At 38.0% G+C, this 22,961-nt stretch overlaps 2 protein-coding genes across 14 annotated transcripts in view; one reads left to right on the top strand and one right to left on the bottom strand.

Moving 5' to 3' along the window:
- Window positions 1–22,961, bottom strand: part of GluClalpha (glycine receptor alpha 1) — a 155,771-nt gene that overhangs the window by 29,339 nt on the left and 103,471 nt on the right. For 6 of the 11 annotated variants that reach the window (XM_085479558.1, XM_085479557.1, XM_029302659.2 and 3 more), the window contains exons 2-3: window positions 16,999–17,066; window positions 14,802–14,923 (exon numbers count right to left, since the gene is read on the bottom strand). In XM_085479558.1, coding sequence (XP_085335684.1) covers window positions 14,802–14,923; window positions 16,999–17,057 — 181 coding nt within the window. In that variant the 5' untranslated portion in view covers window positions 17,058–17,066. Of the gene's footprint in view, window positions 1–4,497; window positions 4,566–14,801; window positions 14,924–16,998; window positions 17,067–18,903; window positions 18,970–19,079; window positions 19,112–22,961 lie in introns of those variants that run through there. The other 5 variants (XM_029302669.2, XM_029302660.2, XM_029302668.2 and 2 more) reach the window with 5 other exon arrangements.
- The window catches only part of LOC114930818 (putative cytochrome P450 12b2, mitochondrial), a 30,165-nt gene continuing 29,420 nt past the window's right edge, over window positions 22,217–22,961 (top strand). The window contains exon 1 of one of the 3 annotated variants that reach the window (XM_029302658.2): window positions 22,217–22,719. The gene's annotated coding sequence lies outside the window, so the exon portion shown is untranslated. Of the gene's footprint in view, window positions 22,787–22,961 lie in introns of all 3 variants that reach the window. The other 2 variants (XM_029302656.2, XM_085479554.1) reach the window with 2 other exon arrangements.

Below are 22,961 nucleotides of genomic sequence, written 5' to 3'. Positions count from 1 at the left end.
AACACACAAGAGGAGTATAACACGCGATCCCTGTTTAGGCGGATACACATATCGATATCGATACTCCTCGACGGTCGATCTATATCCTGTATTTCCTAAATAATTTCGCCTTTGGTTATAGAACTGCTAGTAATTAATTTCAGATTGGTAGTAAAAATGTGCCATCATTGATCAAATTGAGAAATGGAAGACCTAAAAGAATATGACATATATCAAATTGAAACCTAATTCAGGATATATTACATTAATTATTATTTAATTAAAATTTTCTATTATTATTTCATTGAAGTAAATTTTTTTATTAATATTTTTACATATGCATCATGTGCGATTTTTGTAAATATATTACTCTTCAATATTTTATATGTACATATATATAATAAGAATTATATAATTTTTAATTATTTTTGTATATAATATATATATATATATATATAATAACACAAATAATAATAATAATAATATTGACGATATTGAACACATTTATAGCATTAATCTGGCAATTCACAGTTCTACAGTCAAAGAATTTCGCGAAAGCGTTTAAGCAAGCTCGACGATAAATAAATACAAAATGACACGATATCCCGCGAAAGCTGTTCTCGTTCAAGAGAGGTCTGAAATTGACGCGCGTCAATTATAGGGACAGCGATTAATAAAATCCGGCCGCTTATATTATGCACCTTCTTCTTCATCTTCTCTTCTCAAGGGGAGAGGGAAAGGGGGTGATCGATCGAAACTAATTTCACGGTGATCGGATTGCGCCTTACTTGAATCGGAACCCCCGTAGTATAGTCGGCGAAACAGCCCGGCGGGCGCGCTATCGACAGCTAGGTATATCGGAAGAGCGATTAGCGGCTCGCGGCGTCATTATCAGCGTTTAACCGCGCGCTCGAAACGTCAAACACGCGCGTGCGCGCACGTTACGTCATCGTCGAGAGAGGAGTCTTAATCTGTCCGCAGCAGCATGAACGAGCCAGCCGTATCGTCCTGAGCCATACAGAGTGTTTGCGTACCATTCCGCCCTACATGAACCAGGACAAGACGTCGGGCACGCGGGTGCTCGTCGTCGTCGTCGTCGTCGTCGTCGGGGAGTCGTCCACTTCCAACTATTTTTAAATAACCGCCACGTGGATCGAGAAGAGGCCTCGATTTCGAAATCCCTTGTGGGAACAAAAACGCTTGTTAAAAAAAAAAAAAAAATGAGCCTATTCACAAGGTGGATGTTATTATCTATTCATGAGATCGATGCGTATAAATAACTTTTCACGCAGATGATGACTTATTTCTCTTTCTGAATATCCGAAATGACTCAATCTTGCTAATGATGCTGGAAATTATATGCAATTTCCTAAATAATTCGAAAATTTGTTGTTTGAGATATTTAGAAAAAGGACGGGGGTTTGTTATCCACGTGGAAAATTATTTATAATTTGATCATATTATTATTATTATACATATATAAGTATCTGATAATTGTAATTGTGTAAAATGAAGAAGAGAATAATTTTTGTACATTTTTATACATATAGTACATGTCGACTAGATGCAGAGGTTTCTATCAAATTCATTATTTTCTGAAATTTTCCTTTAGTTATTATCCCCAGGCGGTTTCAATACTCGAGTTAGTCGATAACTAATAAGTTTCGCGAAAGTCGGATAGAGAGTTTAAAACGTTGCCCTCCAAGCTTCGATAATAAATTCTTTTGTAAAAAAAAAAAAAAAAAAAAGCAACTCTGGCAAAAAAATCGATTCGCTTGTACATACTTTGACTGTCAACAATGCTGCTACTCTTTGCAGTTTAGAGATTCAAAATTTCATTATTTACGTATAAGATATGCGACATCATTTGCATTTTTATAGCAAACGATCGGTTGGTCTCTGACGTCTCTCTATAATAAAAAAATTTTCTTATCAAATAAATTTATTTTTAGGAAAATATAGAAGGTGCCAGAATTAACGGATCATCCGTTAATGGCCAGATTCCTGGAATCATTTAAAGATGATTTTTCCTCAGCGAAAATGTTGAGAGAGGTCATATTTTTTACATGTTCTTAATTTTTGCCATCATGTAACTAAGCCTTAAATTAAAATTCTATTAAAGTAAACTCTATTTGAAATTAATTGAAGAATGTGGTTTTGTTAATATTTTATTTCCGCAAGACTAACTTTTTATTTTCAATCACTAACAAATCCTGATGTCGATAATGGAAGTGTTTCTATAAAATTATTTGGTTTAATAGTGAAAGTGTTTAAGAAATAATTAGACTACAATTAACCCTAAAACCCTTTCCCAGGATCCGCCAGTGTTTTCAATCGCTTATATCTTGAAAATTATTATTAGTGCCTCGGCATTTTCGCTGAGGAAAAATGGTCTCCGTCAGAAATGACGTCAGGAATCTACTATGGGACACTCTGTATAATTGCGAGCAAAGTAAAGTTCGCTCTCCTTGAATGATTCCGTTATGAAAATTGAAACCGAAGCAGACCGGTCGATCGTCCCTTGGTAAAATCGCTCTTTGATCTGGCGAGAGAGCGGTGCGTTTTACACGAGAGGAACTCGAACACACACGAAGAGGCCTCCCTGAGTAAGGTAAGCCTAGCTACATTCATCTCTCTCTCTCTCTCTCTCTCACTCTCTCTCTCTCTCTCGTGCGCAGAGTGTCGGAATATCGCGTCCGATGTAACTTGTCGACGTGCACTTCCGGTGCACCGCCTCGCGGCGATGGTGTACGGTGGTATATACGTGTAATCTCATTACCCAGGTGAAACACAAGTTTCGCTCCGCGGTCTCTCGACACAAAGTGCAACGGGCCGTCCGATCGTCCCTTTCGCGAAATCACGTTGAGCGTCCATTGCGGAGCATTGCGTCGAAGGAAACGTGTTCTCCAAAGTCTTATTTCTTTCCTTCTTTCGCCCCGACACAAAAGCCTGACGGACGTGTCTTAAGTCCCGACGTCCTGTGTGTGTACGTAGCCTTTCACACATTCCTCAAGTGTCTCTCGAGAAGGGAACTTTCTCGGGGATTCCGCGTTACACTCGGAACTCACAATAACGCTCCGTTCCGCAATAACGAGAAATAAGATTACCTTTGGGGCAAAGAGAAAGAGAACGAAGGAGGGGGGAGAGAGAGAGAGAGAAAATCCTTCTTCTCTCATCCCCCGGTTAGTAATTACGTTACTCGGAGATCGAGGCACGTAGCGGTTGGAGAGGATTAATAGCGTCCGCGTTATGAGCGAACCCCGAAATGGAGTGCGATATCCCCCCTTGGTGTGTTTTGTATTTACGTATATATGTATTATATCCTGTACAGGATGTAAGTAAACAAAGGGATACTAAGCACATCATCTGGTGCAGGACAATAAACTGAATCGAAAAGTCCTGAGCCATTTTTTAATCTGAGCTTTATTTTTGACGCTACAAATGGTTAAAGCGTAAGCTCCGCCTACTAAGGCGGAGCCTACGTTGCTTTCCGTTGTAGCCGCGCGCTGATTGGCAAACTTTAACAATTTATAGCGTGAAAACTAAAGCTCGGATTAAAAAATGGCTCAGGACTTTTCGATTTAGTTTGTCACTCTGCATCCGATGGTGTGCTTCGTAATATTTTTGTTTAGTTACAATATATATAATATATATACGTCGCCGCGAGGTCCGAGTGTAATTGCACCCCTCGAATTTCTCCGTCCGCGCGGCTCGGGTTATAGATCACCTAACTTAAGTGTGTGTCGCTCTTTCGTCCGGCCGCCTCGACGTCATCATCCGTCCGATGGTTTCCGTACCCAATGCGACGTAACTAACATACGCAAATAAGCTGGAATGCCACATGCCTGCGTCTATATGCTATAAGAGTGCTAGAGTTTCTGGACTGGGGTGGTTTTCTCGGGCGCTTTTGGTCAAAGGTGACGGTGGTGATGCGGTGGTGGTGGTGGTCGTGATTGTGCGTGGGGTTCTTCACCCACGGGAACTAGAGAGCGTTTGCTAGTTATGGAAGGCGGCTAGAGCGAGGAGTGGAGAATTGTACGTCGGACCCGAGGGCAAAAGAGCGCGGGTTTGAAGGTAAAGGAAGGCAAGATGCTTGCTGACCGGCACTCTGCTACGTTGCTGCTCTCTACTACGTTGCGTGTGTTGTTGCTAACGCTTTTGCCGACCTGTCTGGTCTCCCCGAGGAAGTATCGAGCTCGTCGTCGCCTCCGGTTGCTGCTGGATTCTCTTTCTTTCTTTCTCTCTCTGAGATATCTCGCGTTCTCTCTCTCTCTCTCTCTCTCTCTCACACACACACACTTTGTTCGATTATACGAGACCAAGACCGCCTAAAACCTACTTTTGCGCCTACTGCGTTTTTGCAAAGTGACAGAGACAAAATAAAAAAGAGAAGGAAAAGGGCGGAGGAGGGAAAAGGACGAGGGGGTTAAACCGCGTCGGCAAGAGAAGAAATAACGGCGAGTTGCGGCCGGTTGCGGTTTTCAAAAGGCTTGGCTTGATTAGCGTATATATACTTACCATCTTGATGTCACTAATTGTCGCAATGCTTCGCACAAACAGGTTTACCCGGACAATGGCCGGCCCATCTAAGGGCAAAAACAATACAGCTCCCTTTTAGTGAGTCAGCATTTCTGGTGGCTTACATACTCTACTGGAATGTGCCCGATATTATCTTTTTTTCTTTCTTTTTTTTTTTTTTTTTATCGCGCTCTCGGTTATTACTTAAAAACGATCCCGTCGAGTCACAGGGTCGATTAAAGAGGGAAAATATGTATGTAGATGCGGAATAATCAAGAGTGAGCGAGCGAGCGTGTCTCGAACCCGGTTTATGCCGTCGAACTCGGTTTGAGATTCGGGTCGCGGGCTTATTTGTCGCGATCGAAGGATGATTATTCTCGAAGGAGAACTTTTTACCTCGATTTTCCTCGTCAACCGGTTCCGGACATTAACACGGGGATCACGTATTTAGGGGAGAAAAAAGAGAGGTGACGTCTCCTTCTCAAGAATTTGAGATACGAAAAATCTGCCGAGTCATGAAAAGAGATTGACGCACAAAGTATAACTAAAAAAAAGAGAAAAAAAGATTGTGGAAACCATTTATCGCGAAAAGTTGGAACAGCGCCGTTGAGGAAAATTGCGTAAAAGTCCTGTTTCGTTTAATTCAAACGCGATAACAAATTGCGGGATCGTGACTCACGTGAATTACATATTACATACCTGAATCGTTCTCGCGTGAGGATTTAATCTGAAGCGATGTATGTATATAAGCCTTTAACATCTCGATAAGAATCGTTTTTTTTCCATGATAGTCCGACAAAAAGTGCGAGGTGCGATATCGTGATACGTGTATTTGTGTCATCTAATAATAATCGAGTAATCTAATTATCACGAATTTAATCGTGCACAAAACGCACACATTGTCAAGCGTGTGCAAAAAGAATATACAGGGTGTCCTGTACCCAGTGAATCACTTTACGGTAGATTCCTGATGTCATTTGGATTTTTCCTCAACGAAAATGTCGAGGCGCGAATAATTTTATAAATGATTAAAAATAAAGGATTTTTTTTGGCAAATTAAGCCTAGTAGAAATAAAATATTAATAAAAGCACATTCTTTATTTCTAATTAATTTCAGGAAGAATTTACTTTAACAGAATTTTAATTTAAGGCTTACGCGGGGTCTACAATATAGAGTCCTAAAGTCGTAAGCCGTAAAAAATTGACTAATCACAAGTCGAGTATAAAGAGAATAATCAATTCTGGTTGGTTTATATTTTATGACTTACGACTTTACGACTCTATTGTAGACCCTGCATTAATTAAAAAGATTCATGAAGACAGAAATTGGGAACATCCAAACACATGATGAACTCCCTCATTTCCGTTGAGGAAAAATCGCCTCCAAATGACGTCAAGAATCTAATTGCATCTCAGTGATTCTGGGTACAGGACACTCTGTAAGAGACTCGAACATACAGGGTGTTTCAGAATTACCATAAAACCTATTAATGAAAGATTCCTGGTATCATTTGGAGATGATTTTTTCTCAGCGAAAATGTCAAAAGAGGTCACCATTCATGTATCTTTGTAAGCGTTAAATTAAAATTTTATTAAAGCAAACTCTATCTGAAATGAATCAAAGAATGTAGTCTTAGTTTGCGAAAAAGCTTTCATTTTCTATCTTATAACTCGAAAACAATTGGTCCCTCGACATTTTCGCCGAGGAAAAGTAATCTCCAAGCGACCTCAGGAATCTCCCATTAAGGGGTGATACGGCGAGTCTGGGACACCCCGTATAGACAACTAGATACACGGTGAGTTCCACGAAGCGTGAAAGCCCTCTTCCGGTTATTTCGCGCCGGGGTCTCGACTCGTGTGTGCGCTCGCTCGAGATAATTTTGCGTGTCAAGCGTTGGTATATACGCGTGCGTATGTCGTGTCGTGGCAAAAGGTGCTCGCTGCAAAGGGCGAAGGTCGTCGCGAAGCGCGGTAATTATCATCGATACGCCTGACTTAGCTCTCTGCGACGCACACAATGTGTGTATGAATATATGTGCCTGCCTCTCTTCCTAGGCCAGGCCAGACCCTCTGCCTCGGGGTCGTCTATGCACGATACACGTCGTCGTCGTCGTCGGACGTATTGGCGTGACGAGTGTCCGACGCGAAATCCGGTCGCGGCCTGCCAAATCCGGCCGCGGATGAATCCCATAACTGCATCGGATGGCACATGCCGATCGCGAGCCAGGGACACCAGCCAAATCGATGCTGCGTGTATGTCTGTGCGTTTCCCTCTCTCTCTCTCTCTCTTTCTCTGTGTGTGCGTGTATGTGTGTGTGTGTTGTGTGTGATTTCCTCCCTCTCTCTGTTTCTCGATATCGTATCCACAGGCGGATCTTTTTCTTTGTTTCACGTGTGTGCATGTGTCAACACCTGCTCCAACAAACGTTCTCTCGCGCTTAACTTTCGATCGCGCAGAACGACGATCCAGCCGTAATGTAAACACGAGTGTAAATATGTACGTTGCATGTACGTATCAATCTCGACGGGTTTTATTTTCATTCGGTTAATATTTGCTGCGACTTGTCTCTTCTTGTTCAACTGTTCGGAAGACACTCCCCCAGGTAGCAAGCGTATGTCATTTTGACGTTTAATGACGTCAGTTTGCTATTTGAACCTCTCGATATTAGAAGTGGCCCAAGTAGCAAAACTGACGTCATTAAATGTCAAAATGACGTGTGCTTCCTATCTGAAAGGCTAATATTTGCATATCGAAAATAAAATATAAATAAAAATATATTTCGATATAAAAAAAAAGATGAAAAAAAATTATTTATAGGTGTTTTATTTCTTTTTAATTTGGCGTTGGCAAACATGCTAAAATTTTCCTCAATTTTCCGTCCTGCAAAGCTTTAATTGGCAAATAACACATATACCAAGTCAAACGCGCAATTTTACGCAAAAGTTTTCATTTAATTACCAAGTAATATGGCCGTCTCTGATGGCTCGTTTAGAGCGATTCAATCTTTATTCATTATTTTTACCTCCGATGTGAAATTTCATTCGTGCCCGAGAATATTCGTCTGTTTCCTTGACATTTATTCATATATATATATATATATATATATATCTATTATATTATACAATTTCCGTGTATTCATAATTGTATGACTGGCGTATCTGGATCAAACTTGATATAGATTTGATTGAAAAGACGAATTCCTTCCATCATTCGCGAGCGAGTTTAACTGTGCAACAGACTGGCGTGATTAATTACCTGGTGTAGTTTATAATATTCGGCAATGGAATATCATGCAGTTCCACGCAGAGCTTGCACGCTCGTATATCCTCCCTCTATATATGTATAGGTATATGCCAGTTATGAATCTTCCTCAAGTCACTTACGCTCGTTACATCGCGTACAATACAGTTGCTATTCGGTCCCAGGTTTTGCTTTACACACAGACGGAAGACGAGAGACTCGGGCGTAAGATTACAGTTAATGTGCCAACCACAAAGGATGTGTACGTGTAATTGTAATGTTCTCCCTAATGCGGCGACCCGCCATTGTCTTCATCTCCAGACTCAATTTTATCTCTCAAGCTGGAGGCACACTAGCGATCTCTAGCGGCGAAATTACGACATTTTCATATACGCCATACTTTCATTTCCGTAAAACGAGCCGAGAAGAAATATTGCCATTTTCGTACAATCGCGTAAACATGTCGGGGACAACCTATCTACGAAGAGTGATATATATTCTCGCGATCTATTTGAAAAAGGGGATCGAGTTTCGTGTATATGTATGTACAAAGTACAGCAGTTAGCAAACATATGCCTTTAATACATTATGCAACGAGACTCCTCGCGATCAAAGTAACAACTGTTTCTTTTTTTTTTTAGACCAAAAACAAATAGGGTATCCTAAACGCGATATCATTTTCGCGCATCCTTTTATTTTTATTGATTGAATATAGAACAATAAATGTTTTTCCACGAAAATTTTTTAAACTGTTTTTGTTCTCAACATAAAATCGGTTCGCGCTTTGTTTCTATATGTACTTAAATCGTGGAGAAGCATTTATTATTCTATTCACAAACAAAAAGAAAAAGGCGCGTAAACAGGGTTGCCACAAAAATGAATTTTGAAATTGCCTGATTTTCCATGTTTTCCAGACAACAATGCGGAAATTTTCCATGACTATGAATATGTGTAAATTTAAAAGTAGGAATTAGGAAAGAATAGCTTATATTATTAGAAACAACACAGGCAATTTAATAATATAACGTAATCTTGAATTCAAAGCAACAGAAAAAAATGCAGAAGAAAATAAAAGAGGAGAATAAGAAAAAAGTCAATTGAATAAAAACATTTAGTAAAAGATATATTTTAATGTTTAATTTACGTTAAAAAAATAAAATTTAAGTTTATATATATATATATATATATATATATATATAATGCAATAATATTGAACATTTATGGGAAAATGTGAGATTCATTTACGTATTTCCCTGATTTTTTCCGTAATTAAAAATTTCATGACTTCCCAGTTTTCCAGGTCTGTAGCAACCCTGGCAAAAATATTTTATCGATAAAGCAGACGTTTAGGATCCCCTTGGTTTTTTAAATATATTGCAAAAATAAAATAAAAAATTAGTTCAATCTAGTCTCGAGGTTAGATGAAGAATTACGCGTAGCAGATGTGCAAAACCTTGAGTTACTTTGTACATGTCTTTTCCGAAAGGAGATCGAGCGTTTCTTTTTATTTTGTCTTCTCGGGAGAAGTCCGTCGAAATCGCGAGATTAATCGCTACCCTCGCGCGATTAGGAGACCAGGAGAGTATGTAAAATGCCTCTGCATGTAATTTTTCTTTTTCTTACTTGCCCGCATGTGATCAATCGTGAGCGTTTATATCCGCTCCCTAAAATGTAATATTTCGAGCCGGTATATCGCGAGAAGGTCTAAGTAAATGCAAGACATTGGGCGAAAGATTGAACGACAACAGTTCATCAAGATTGTAATATAAATCAACGACGTCGGCGGACACACAATGCGAAGCAAAATAGTGTGTTTGATCGATATTGGTACCGTGCCATTCATTACACCGTTACATACTGTAACGTGTTATAGGTAATTGTAGTCCAAGAGCGCAAATACAGATCCGCAGACCCATAAATTACAGATCTATCATTGCCCAGCGCTCCCAAAGATTCATGGAAACGCATAATTTTCGACCGACCTAATTTCCGTCCCTTTGGACACTAAAAACGTCTCGTATATACATATAATCTGACATTAACAATTTTCTTGCTCCGGTATATCTAGTTTCCGGATCTGGAAAATTCATCAACTGCAGATATAATTTAACTTTCTTTTTTTTTATAACTAGAGCAGAGCACCATTAACAGCTTGTTAATATCTTACGTCGTGAATATATACGAGTGTATACAGGGTGCTTCAGAACTGGTGGAAAAGTTTTTCATGTCAGATTCTTGATATCATTCGGAGACGATTTTTCCCTAGTGAAAATGTTGAGAGAGATCATCATTTTTAACATGTTCCCGATTTTTCTTATTTATAACTAAGCCTTACATTAAAAAATTCTATTCTTTATTTTCAACCGCTTATAATTCAAAAATTATTGATGACATTTTCACTGAGGAAAAATCGTCTCCGAATGATACCAGGAAACTTTTCCGCAGTTCGGAAACACCCTGTATTAAGAAAAAAAAAAATGTGGAGAAAAGATTTGCATACATATAGACATTTTATAAATTTGAAAATCGTCATTCTCATCAATTATCGAATACGAGAGCTGAGAATATCTCGGTGAAAGGATACTCTCCCTCTATACATTTATAATATCTCTCGATCGATCGAAAGAGGATGGACGATCGAGAGAGGTGTGTGACGCCGGACTTGAATGCGTCATACGCGGCGTTTACCATCCCTTATGATCGATTAACTCCGCCGTCGCGCGACGTCATCGGCGATAAACGGGCCGTTGATTACGGACGGGGCGAAATTACGAATGCGCGATCGATCGAGGGGTGCAATAATCGACTATCTCCGAATTATACTGCCCGGAGAGAGGCAAATCAGAGTGGCAGCAGCGACGTATCGCAATATCCTCCGCCGTGGCGTTAATCTGGTTGCGTGCAATCTTGACGGCACCTTCTTTCTTTCTTTTTCCTTTTTTTTTGCCGTTCGAGCCGTCCAAGTGGCGGCCGAGCACGAAGCGCCATGAATTTCTACCCTTCTCCCGGCCGGGCAAAAACTCACCCTCGGCGGCGCGCATTCACGGCTAATACTCGAACGATAAAATTAACGAGCGTCGCGTTTATCGGGGCACGCGATCCGATGTTTAAAGCGCCGTCGCTCTGTTCGAATATATATATATATATATATATATATATATATATATATTTTCGAATTCGCGACATGCAAAAATGCCTTTGAAGACTCGAGACCGATGACTGAAAACACTTTATTACCGCGCGACACGCCTTTAAATGAGTAATGAAGAAATCGCTCAAGTCGCACCCCTTTTCTCTCTAACGAGTTAACGCGATATATAATATGTGTATATACAGAGTGCTCCATTTTGATCGATCACCCCTAAAACTTTTTCACCTTTGATTATGCAACAAAATATTTCCAACAACTTTTGATTCGAAGGGGGATGAAAGATGTGCGGTGCGCTTTTCAAAGTTTTTCTTTCAAAGGTCATTTACGTTCTTTTTTAAATGAAACCACTATATTTTTTTTTATATAAATCTATTTCTCGCAATTTTTGGCATAACAAATTATAAGGATAAGATGATCGAAAAACGAATAATTAACGAGATATATATTTTATACCGAAACTTGACATAATTTTAAATAAACTATGAAATATCTCGTATTCATTTTTCCACAATCTCATCTCGATACTTTTATGCATAAAATAATGAAAAAAATCAATTAATATAAAAAATATATAGTTATTTGTAAGAGAAAAATATGTAGTTACTAATGACCTTCAAATAATCTTGAATAAGAGCGATTCTTTAGAAAAAATGTCAGTATCTTCCGTTTCCCGTCGAATCAAACAACCCGTTTGAAACATTTTGTTGTGTATTCTAAAATAAGAAACTTTTCGGGGATGATCGATTGAAATGGAACACCCTGTATAATCTGCGGAGGCACACGGTGCCTGGGGAATATTCTGGTCGCATTCGCCCGTTTTACTGCGACACGTGATCGCGGCTCTGGGTGTGCGATTTATTCAATTACTCTTTTACGCCTCTTAACAACGAGGCTAGAATTCAATTCGCGATTTCAGTCCTACAAATTCGGCGAGTGTCTCTCCAAACATTTCATGTAAATTGTATACAATTAATACACCTGTCAGAATTTCTTACATACAGTTATACTTCTGTCTTTATATAAACAGAAATTAATATTGGCGAAAGAAACGTCCACCGCGGTAAAGAGAGGCGCTACTGAAGCAAAACAAATATGGCCGCCGCGAATATACAACAACAACAGTTTTAAGTGTAAAAATAAATGTTTTTAATGAAAAAGATGTTGTTATTACGGCTAGACATACTCTGCGATTATACAAAAGCTACATGCCTTCATCAAGGAATATGATCGAAGGCCAGAAAGTTATAAATAATTCCGGCATAATTATTATGTGCGGTGTAACTATGAAAAGTCAAGAAAGAATAGATTTATATTTCTTGTGTCTACAAATAAGTTCCTTGACATATCAGAATCTCATGCAATCACTGGAACATTATTAATTTTTCAAATAATAATAAGATAATGTTTGATGTTTATTCGCGACGGCCATTTATGATAGTTCGCGCAACCACCACTAGTGTCGCATTGAATTTTCAAGTCCCGAATACTGATAAAAGTATCTCGTTATTAAATCTTTAAATACACACAGACGTAAAAGCATTTCGTAAGATACAAATCTGATAAAGATTAAAAAAAAAAGATATTTTTTATCACTGAAAGATATTGTGGCCTCGGCAAACGATCTGTAAGTCGATCCTCGACCTTTATTCGCGGAGGAACGTTAAAAACAAACACGTTTCGTAAGAGCGACAAAGCGCCAGATAACTTCCGTCATATACACACCGATATTTGATTAGTGTATCTTGGCTGCACCGTCGTACTTGGCCGCGTGCAACCCACTAGAGAGAAGTTAATCGATTTAGGCTACGATAAACGCGGCTGGACCGAAGCAATCGTCGTCGTCGTCGTCGTCTCTCTCTCGTTGATACGAGGCAGCATCATCCCTCGTTTCTACTTGGCTTCGTTTATCTATCTTGCCTCCGACTCGACCCGCTGACTACGGGAATCGCGATATTTATCGCGATGCAGTCGACGACGATCGATATCGGGCGGGGGATTCCGTTTGGTACTCGAAATTGCCACATTGAAAAAAAAACAAGGTGAAAAAAAAAAGGAAAAAGAAAAATCGATACACCTTGCCCGTAATGTGGAGGAGATTGGAAGACGAATTGCGCATCGCTTTCGCGTACGTTGCTCGAGGATACTCGGGGGAATTTGCGAAATCTTTACTTTATCGCGTAAAATGCGATCATCACTGTGAGATTCATCTTTCTCTCTTTTTTCTTTCTTTTTTTATTGAAACTCGGATCAATTTTTACTTCGATGTGGTATATGTGTAGAAAATTGTACGACGTATATTATAACGCGCCAGTAATATCTTTATACATAAAATATGTATATATTTAATGTAAAAGAATATTAAAATTTTATATTTATATATAACACATAATATATTTATATTATGATATATAATATATTTATTATATATTAGATATTATAAATAAAATAAAATATATATATATATATATATATATATATATATATATATATTATATTTATATTATATAATTTATATATAAATTAATATAAATATATATTTTAATATTTATATATAGGATGACCATTTTTAATTCATAAGTAAATATACCTTCTAAATAATTTTTAATTAAAAAATTGAACACATAAATGTTGAAGGAGATTAAAGGAGTCTCATTAGAATATCGCAAAAAAATTGATAGGTGGAGGAGTCTTGGAAATGTCAAGCTCATCTTTGTTTTTTAAGTAAAATCACCATAATTTTTTACGTAAATAGATTCCTCGCAATCTTCTGCATAAAAAGTTATAAGGGTACAAAAATGTATAGTTTACGAGATATTTTATACTTTAATTTGATTTAACTCTACAGAAACTATAAAATATTTTGTAAGTTACCTGAATACGTTTATGCACAAAATAATAAGAGAAATAAATTAGTTATGAAGAAAACAATTGTTAAAAAAATGTACCTGTCAATTGCAAATTACATACTTAAAAAAATAAAATTATATGTTTTCTTTACACTAATTAATTTTTCTCATTATTTTGTGCATAAGAATATTTAAAAATTATACCAAATTAAAGTATAAAATTTCCCCCTTCTAAACTATTCACTTTTTGATTATTTTACCCTTAACTTTTTCTGCGGAACATTGCGAGGAATCTATTTATGTAAAAAATTATGGCGAGTCCATTTATGTGTGTTGAATTTTTTAATTCAAAATTATTTAGAAGATACCTTGACTTATAGATCAAAATAGCTCATCCTGTGTATACATATAGTTATTTTCTAATTATACATAAAATGTCGATGGCTAATGCCAATTCTCCCAATCTTCTGGCACATTATTAGCATATTTTGAGTGGTTCATATACATTGTGAAAGGAACAAACATGTGACAATTTCAAGAGCGCAAAAATAATATTGCTTATATGATATCGGGGTGGTCTCGAGAAGATTCGAAGGCCGAACCGGTCTGCTGTATTCGCGAAGTTTATGAAGAAATTTCTCGCCACTCTCGGTATGCATTCACTACCAGTATATAAGGACGTGCGGAAAATACTCGCGCACAATTCGTCTCTCGCTCTCGCTTATTATATATATCACGTATTGTCAATAGATGCGCGCGTTACATCGCGCGTTCAATTTTCCGCACTCGACCAAAGGGGGAGGTTTGGGGGAGGGGAGCTCGAACCCCTCTCGCCGAACTTATGTATGTATGTGTATATATAATATATATCTCTCCGTCTCTCACCCCGTTTTTTTTCCTTTCGTTTTTCTCCATATAATATATTCACACTTCTCCGGCGCTGATTTCTCGCCGCAAAAAAGTGTTTTTTTTTCTCCTTCTATATATAAAAATTATACACGGTACATATGGTGAGGATGGGCGTAAGGGAGTAAGTATAAGGGAGCGCAAGAATTTCTATATTCACCTGTTCTGTTCTCTCCGCTCGGCCGGATGCGCGCATCGTATCGGCCTGGTCCTAGGATGTTGTCGAGCACCTGCTTCTCCTTCTCTCGGAAGTTCACCATCTTCTGCGGCGTCTGCGTACATCTGGAAAAAAAAAAAAATACAGCGACATCGTCAGTACGAGGAATCTCATTTCCGGGAAAAAATAGAAATCTGCCTCCCCCGAGTCGGCAACCGTCAAAAGTAAAATTGATGACACGAAAACGCAGACAGAAGTACATACATATATGTGCATTTATTTTCCCAAACTTTGTATTTATTTTTTGAAATTTTTGTTTTGCATTTTATTTATTTATTCCGCATCTTTTATTTGATTTACTTTTAATTATTTTCAATTTTTTAATTTTTATTTACTTTTCATTATTTTTAATTTTTAATTTAATGCAATTGTTAATTTAAATAACTGTTTTAATTTTGATTAATTTTATGAATAATTTAATACAAAAACTTATTCCGGGAAGTCGATATAAATTATTTTGTAGATTCCACTTTAAGTTCCACTCGTAACAATCGTCGAAAATTTTCCAAAACGTGCTTAATTGTTAATTTAATGCAATTGTTAATTTAAATAATTGTTTTTAATTTTGATTAATTTTATGAATAATTTAATGCAAAAGCTGTTTCCGGGAAGTCGATATAAATTATTTTGTAGATTCCACTTTAAGTTCCGCTCGTAACAATCTTAGAAAATTTTCCGAAACGTGCTTAATTGTTAATTTAAGAAATTGTTTTTAATTTTGATTAATTTTATGAATAATTTAATACAAAAACTTATTCCGGGAAGTCGATATAAATTATTTTGTAGATTCCACTTTAAGTTCCGCTCGTAACAATCGTCGAAAATTTTCCAAAACATGCTTAATTTTTAATTTAATGCAATTGTTAATTTAAATAACTGTTTTAATTTTGATTAATTTTATGAATAATTTAATATCAAAAACTTATTTCGGGAAGTCGATACAAATTATTTTGTAGATTCCACTTTAAGTTTCGCTCGTAACAATCGTCGAAAATTTTCCAAAACGTGCTTAATTGTTAATTTAATGCAATTGTTAATTTAAATAACTGTTTTAATTTTGATTAATTTTATGAATAAATTAATACAAAAACTTATTCCGGGAAGTCGATATAAATTATTTTGTAGATTCCACTTTAAGTTCCGCTCGTAACAATCTTAGAAAATTTTCCGAAACGTGCTTAATTGTTAATTTAATGCAATTGTTAATTTAAATAACTGTTTTAATTTTGATTAATTTTATGAATAAATTAATACAAAAACTTATTCCGGGAAGTCGATATAAATGATTTTATAGATTCCACTTTAAGTTCCGCTCGTAACAATCTTAGAAAATTTTCCGAAACGTGCTTAATTGTTAATTTAATGCAATTGTTAATTTAAATAACTGTTTTAATTTTGATTAATTTTATGAATAAATTAATACAAAAACTTATTCCGGGAAGTCGATATAAATGATTTTATAGATTCCACTTTAAGTTCCGCTTGTAACAATCTTAGAAAATTTTCCAAAACGTGCTTAATTGTTAATTTAATGCAATTTTTAATTTAAATTATTGTTTTTAATTTTAATTAATTTTATGAATAATGTAATAGTTTATTCTGGGAAGTCGATATAAATGATTTTATAGATTCCATTTTAAGTTCCGCTCGTAACAATCGTAGAAAATTTTCCGAACCGTACTTAATTGTTAATTTAAATAACTGTTTTAATTTTGATTAATTTTATGAATAATTTAATACAATAGCTTATTCCGGGAAGTCGATGTAAATGATTTTATAGATTCCACCTTAAGTTCCGCTCGTAACAATGGTATAGAAAATTTTCCGTAACGTGTCGAGGTAAAACATTGAGCTTAAAGTATAAACTTTACGCGCCGTAACAATAATCCTGTACGGGTCAATAATGTACATCGTTTACGAGCCATATAACTCGCTTTCTCGGAATTATACGTTTTGATTGCTACACATAGACCCGCTCACGAGACCCCACGTCATCTTGACGACGTTCCAAAAACTGTTGCATATTATATATTAATTTACGTGACTCGACAGAATATAGATGAGCGATATCGAGAGTCCAAGTATATGTACGAGCGAGTCGTTTATAAATTAACGGCCTGATGACGAAACAATAACTTACCTCGAGGGATGCAGCAGGATCGCTAGTAACACCAGGAAGGGTAGAGCTCCAGGCCACATCGCGCCGGCCTGCAAACCGAACAAGATGCATTTATATATAGGGTGTCCCGAATTTGCTAAGAAAGTGACAGATTCTTCAAGTTAAATCCCAAGTAGGAACCATACTTTATTTCGACGTCGAGTGACGTCGTAAGACGTCAAATTGGCGTCATCAATTTGCTACTTGGAGACAAGTTTTCTTCAGCAAAAATGTCCAAGCACACTGAAAAAAAGCTATTAAATTCAGGCAAATATTTATTTCAATAGTGCCATTAAGACCATTTGTTCGAAACTAATAATATTGATTTGCCGTGAAAAAATACTTATTTGATATAAGAACTCCTTTTTCAAAACAGACAAGTATTTATTTGTTTCAAACAAATGGTGTTAATGGCACTATTGGAATACACATTTATTTGAAATCAATAGCTTTTCTTTCAGTGCATCAATAATAATTATAAGCGATTGAAAATAAAAGGTTTTTCGAAAATTAAGTCTTGTGGAAATAAAATATTAATAAAACCACCCAAATAGCAAACTGATGTCATTAAATATTAAAATATTATTAAACGTCAAAATATCATTTTGACATTTAATGACGTCAGTTGGCAAACTGGAGACAAGTTTTCCTCAGTAAAAATGTCAAAGGATCAATAATTTTCAAGTTATAAGCGATCGAAAATAGGTTTCTCACAAATTAAATCTTGTGGAAATAAAATATTAACAAAACCATCCAGATAGTAAACTGACATCATTAAACACCAAATTGGCGTCATTTTAATGACGTCAGTTTGCTATGTGGAGATGAGTTTTCCTCAACAAAAATGTGAAGGATCAATAATTCTCGAGTTATAAGCGATCGAAAATAGAAGGTTTTTCGCAAATTAAATCTTGTGGAGATGAAATATTAACAAAATCACCCAGGTAGCAAACTGACGTCATTTTGACGTCTAATGACGTCAGTTTGCTATTTGAAGAGGAGTCTTCCTCAGCAAAAATGTCAAAGCATCAATAATTTTAAGTTACAAGCGATCGAAAATAGAAGGTTTTTCGCAAATTAAATCTTGTGGAGATGAAATATTAACTAAATCACCAAAGTAGCAAACTGACGTCATTTTAACGTTTAATAGTATCATTTTGATATTTAATGACGTCAGTGTGTTACGTGATCATATATTCTTCAATTAATTTCAAGTAGAATCTATTTTAATAGAATTTGAAGCGTAGTAACAAAGAATTCGGTGCCAAAAATTGGAAACATGGAAAAAGTGACTATAGCTCCCTCGAAATTTTCACTGATTGCGAGGAAACGTCGTCTCCAAATGATCCCCGGAGTCTAATAATATTAACGATTAGATTCGCGAATTCCGGGACACCCAGTGCACCTCGGCTTCCGAAAAACTGCGGAACAAATTCCCGGGCGCGGAAACTCGCATTAGGGATGATTAAAGTTATATCTCTCCCGGCCGATCCAATCTACATATCCACTCTCTCTCTCTCTCTCTCTCTCTTGCGACTCTTTGATATCTCGTTACATCCAGACGTTTTATCGACTTTCCGGTTTCATAAAAAAGGCTTTTCGGTTTTTCCGAGGACAAATCGCTGTTAACACGTACGTGTATCTCTCGCGTTTAACGCCGAGATCGTTCGAAAAATGATTACATTACTCCGCCAATTATACGTGTCAACTTTCCCGGAGCTCTCGCGCGCGCGAGAGAGTTGGCGTTGTTTCCAAACTATATAATTCACTTAATTACGATATCATGCGCGCGCGCGCGCGCGCGATATTTAATACAGCACGCGAGGAAGCTCGACGAGGGCGCGAGGCCGATGTACAAAGTGGATGAGAGAGAACGCTTCCATTTACCGTGTCTCACCAACTCCCGGAGATTGATCGAATTAAGGCAACCTGTATGTGTGCGTGTGTATATGTGGATCAAAGGGGTGTTCCTTTGCTTCGCGTATACCGCACGAGAATATCTGCTATCTCGGGAGAGATTAAATTGATTATGCGAAAGAGGTAGAGAGGCTCGAAATACACACGGATCCTCGCGGAAGAGAACGAAGAAATTCGACCCTCCTTCGCGCGTCACCGGAATCGGACTGAGATCGGGAAGGCCGCGAATTCGAGAGGTAGTGTCGTTCCCGTTCACGGATGAGATAACGAGATCTCTATTTCGCCTTTGTCCGTTTATTTGTCCCGCCTTGAACGAGGGAGAGAGAGTGGTTGTCGGGAATTGGACGCACGCCGCGATCGCGACTCGAGTGGTCTTCTCCCGTATCGCTTGCCAAGACGTATATGTACGCGCACACGCAGCTTATTTCTGTCGGAAGAATGCGTGTTTTCTGTCAAGCGCGATTCGCCAGGCCGGAAGAGAGATTCCTCGTCATCCTCCTTCCCGTCTCGACCTCGACGGCGCCACGTGACCGCGCGTGCCGCGCCGGTTCTCCGCAAATTAGGTTCCGCATAAACACGAACATTTTCTACGCACAATTTAGTCGAGATCTATTTTTGGGTTATTTAGGGTTCCCTCTTCTCTCTCTTGGACACCAGAAACTGCGCCGATACGAGATTCCCAGCCCTAATAGTACACTATATCCGAAAGACATTCTGAGGATGTCCAGAGGACATTCGAACATCCTAAGTATGTTTTCTGAACGTCTTCGGAATATGTGTGCTAGTAATAGCACATCATATCCGAGAGATATTCAGAGGATATCCAGAGGACATTCGGACATCCTTAGGATGTTCTCTGAACGTCTTCGGAATATGTGTGCTAGTAATAGCACATTATATCCGAGAGACATTCTGAGGATATCCTGAGGATGTCCAGAGAACATTCGAACATCCTCAGGATGTTCTCTGAACGTCTTCGGAATATGTGTGCTAGTAATAACACATCATATCCGAGAGACATTCAGAGGATATCCAGAGGACATTCGGACATCCTTAGGATGTTCTCTGAACGTCTTCGGAACATGTGTGTTAGAGATATATATGTAATGTAATGCTTGATTGACATAACATATTGGAAAGATATTCAGAGAATATTCAGAGAACATTCGAACATCCTGATTGTTCTCTGAATATCTTCGGAATATGTGTGCTAGTAATAGCACATTATATCCGAAAGACATTCTGAGGATATCCAGAGAACACTCGAACATCCTCAGGATGTTTTCTGAACGTCTTCGGAATATGTGTGCTAGTAATAGCACATCATATCCGAGAGACATTCAGAGGACATTCGAACATCCTTAGGATGTTCTCTGAACGTCTTCGGGATACGTGTGTTAGGGATATATATGTAATGTATATGTAATGTAATGCTTGACTGACATAACATATCTGAAAGATATTCAGAGGACATTCGAACATCCTGATTGTTCTCTGAATATCTTCGGAATATGTGTGCTAGTAATAGCACATTATATCCGAAAGACATTCTGAGGATATCCAGAGAACATTCGAACATCCTCAGGATGTTTTCTGAACGTCTTCGGAATATGTGTGCTAGTAATAGCACATCATATCAGAGAGACATTCAGAGGATATCCAGAAGACATTCGGACATCCTTAGGATGTTCTCTGAACGTCTTCGGAACATGTGTGTTAGGGATATATATGTAATGTAATGCTTGATTGACATAACATATTCGAAAGATATTCAGAGGACATTCGAACATCCTCAGAATGTTCTCTGAATATCTTTGGAATATGTGTGCTAGTAATAGCACATTATATCCGAAAGACATTCTGAGGATATCCAGAGAACATTCGAACATCCTCAGGATGTTTTCTAAACGTCTTCGGGATATGTGTGCTGTTAGGTTACATATGTAATGTAATGCTTCATTGACATAACATATCTGAGAGACATTTAGAGGAAATTCAGAGGATATTCGAACATCCTCAGGATGTTCTCCGAACGTTTTCGGGATATGTGTGCTATTAGAGAGATAATTATGGGGTGTTTTAAGATGCAGTCGGCCCGCAATAGCGGGTAAACCCGAAAGTTTTGAGTACCGACCTATGACCCTCCCGACCCCGAGATACCCGCAGATTTCGGATGCTCGAGAGAGCTAATCGGTTGTTTGAACTGTCCCGTGGCTGGTTCACTTCCCTTTCTCCCCTTTGCTCCTTGCAATATTGTCGCCAAGTTCTCGAGTATGTGATTCTCTCGTTCTTGGTTAGAAACATCATGCACGATAATCTCTGTCTCTCTCTCTCTTTGTTTCTGCTCCGGAAAAAGACGCTAATATGTGCACTCTGTTACACCTAAATAAAGACTGACCTCGATTGAGGTATTTTTGACCGCGCGATTGTCCTAGAAATCGAGAGAATCAAACGTCTTTAAGTTTGGAATTCTGTGTGCAAATATTTGATCGTTTTACATACAGGGTGTCCCAGAATTAACGGAAGGCTATCATTTTCTGCACGTTCCCAATTTTTGCCATCGTGCATCTTCGTAATAAAGTCTTAAGAATCAAAATTTTATTCAAAGTAAACTCTACCTGAAATTCACGGAAGAATGTCAAACTTTTGTTAATATTTTCCCGGGTAGCAAAATGACGTTTAATGACGTCAAAAAGTTTTTCGCAAACTAAGCCTTATGGAAATAACCTAAGTAGCAAACTGACGCCATTAAAAGTCAAAATGACGTCATTAATCGTCAAAATGACGTCGTTTTGACGTTTAATAACGTCAAAAAGTTTTTCGCGAAACTAAAACCATGTGGACATAACCTAAGTAGCAAACTGACGTCATTAAAACTCGAAAATGAATTGTCGGCACCTCGATAATTTTGCCGAGGAAAAATCGTCCCGAAATGAACAGATGACCGCTAATTCCAAAGACACTCTGTGTTTATTCATCCCCGCTGTTTCGCAATTTTCTCCGTGGAATATTCCTCCTCATGGTTGGACTATTACCTGTTATTTGCCATTTGAGGCCCGGTAATCGACGACGCACGACAAAGTACGTACACACGTCGACGCGAAAATGATTTTGACGGACTGTCCGGTACTTTGTCCCGACCGGATGGGGGACAATGATTGAGTGTGATTGCGCCTAACGAGATCTGTACGCGAACGGCAAACAAGTGAGCTAGCTAGGCGAGCACATATAATAAGAGGGTCCTTTTCAATTAGTAATTTCAAAGTCGTTTGGCGCCGAGGAGAGAGCATCCTTGGTAGCAACCTTCGTCGCCGCAAAACATCTTGCTTCGTGAATTACGCTCTTGTCGCTAATACCCTATCATTAGCGAATTAGCATTTCGCCGGTGGACGGAGATAACAAGCTCAGCCTCTCTCGTCACTCCTTATTGATCGTCTATATAAGACTCGATGTAACATCTCGCGATATACAAAGCGCGGATTAATTTCATTATCGGGAAGCAACGTGTTTCGAAGCAAAGTCATCTCTAAAAGCGTCGAGAGATAATGAGCGGAGTCGCGGTAATCAATTTCGAGGAAATCTTTTTTTGAACGTTTCGCGCAAAATTGAAGTGAAATTTATCGCGTGTGTATTGAAAGAACATCGATTTCTCGGGCTCCTTTTCGCTCCGGGAGTTTAATAAACCCTTTCTTCATACTTGAGCTACGAGAATAGACCACGCGGACACCATAACTCATAATTTAGGTACGGTGCTGACAAATGGTGACAAAGAAGAAGAGTGTGCGGGTAGGTTACCGCGAGGAGGCAGCAAGCGATTTACGACACATGCCCCGAGTTAGTTTGCCATATATATGTATGTATATGTGTGTGTGTGTGTGTATCTCTCTGTCATCGTCATTATACAGTAATAACGTATAGGAATGTACGCGCATTTCAGCCGCGACGAATTAGTTTATCAGGACGAAACGACTGATCATCTCACCATGATCAGTCATTGATTGATAAAAGCCATTTGATGGAGGGTAAAT

This window comes from Nylanderia fulva, unplaced genomic scaffold (assembly GCF_048542155.1).
Source record: "Nylanderia fulva isolate GAGA-0341 unplaced genomic scaffold, ASM4854215v1 Scaffold123, whole genome shotgun sequence".
Lineage (NCBI taxonomy): Eukaryota > Metazoa > Arthropoda > Insecta > Hymenoptera > Formicidae > Nylanderia > Nylanderia fulva.
The sequence above is the reverse complement of the archived record's forward strand: the minus strand, read 5'-3'. Positions and strand labels throughout refer to the sequence as shown.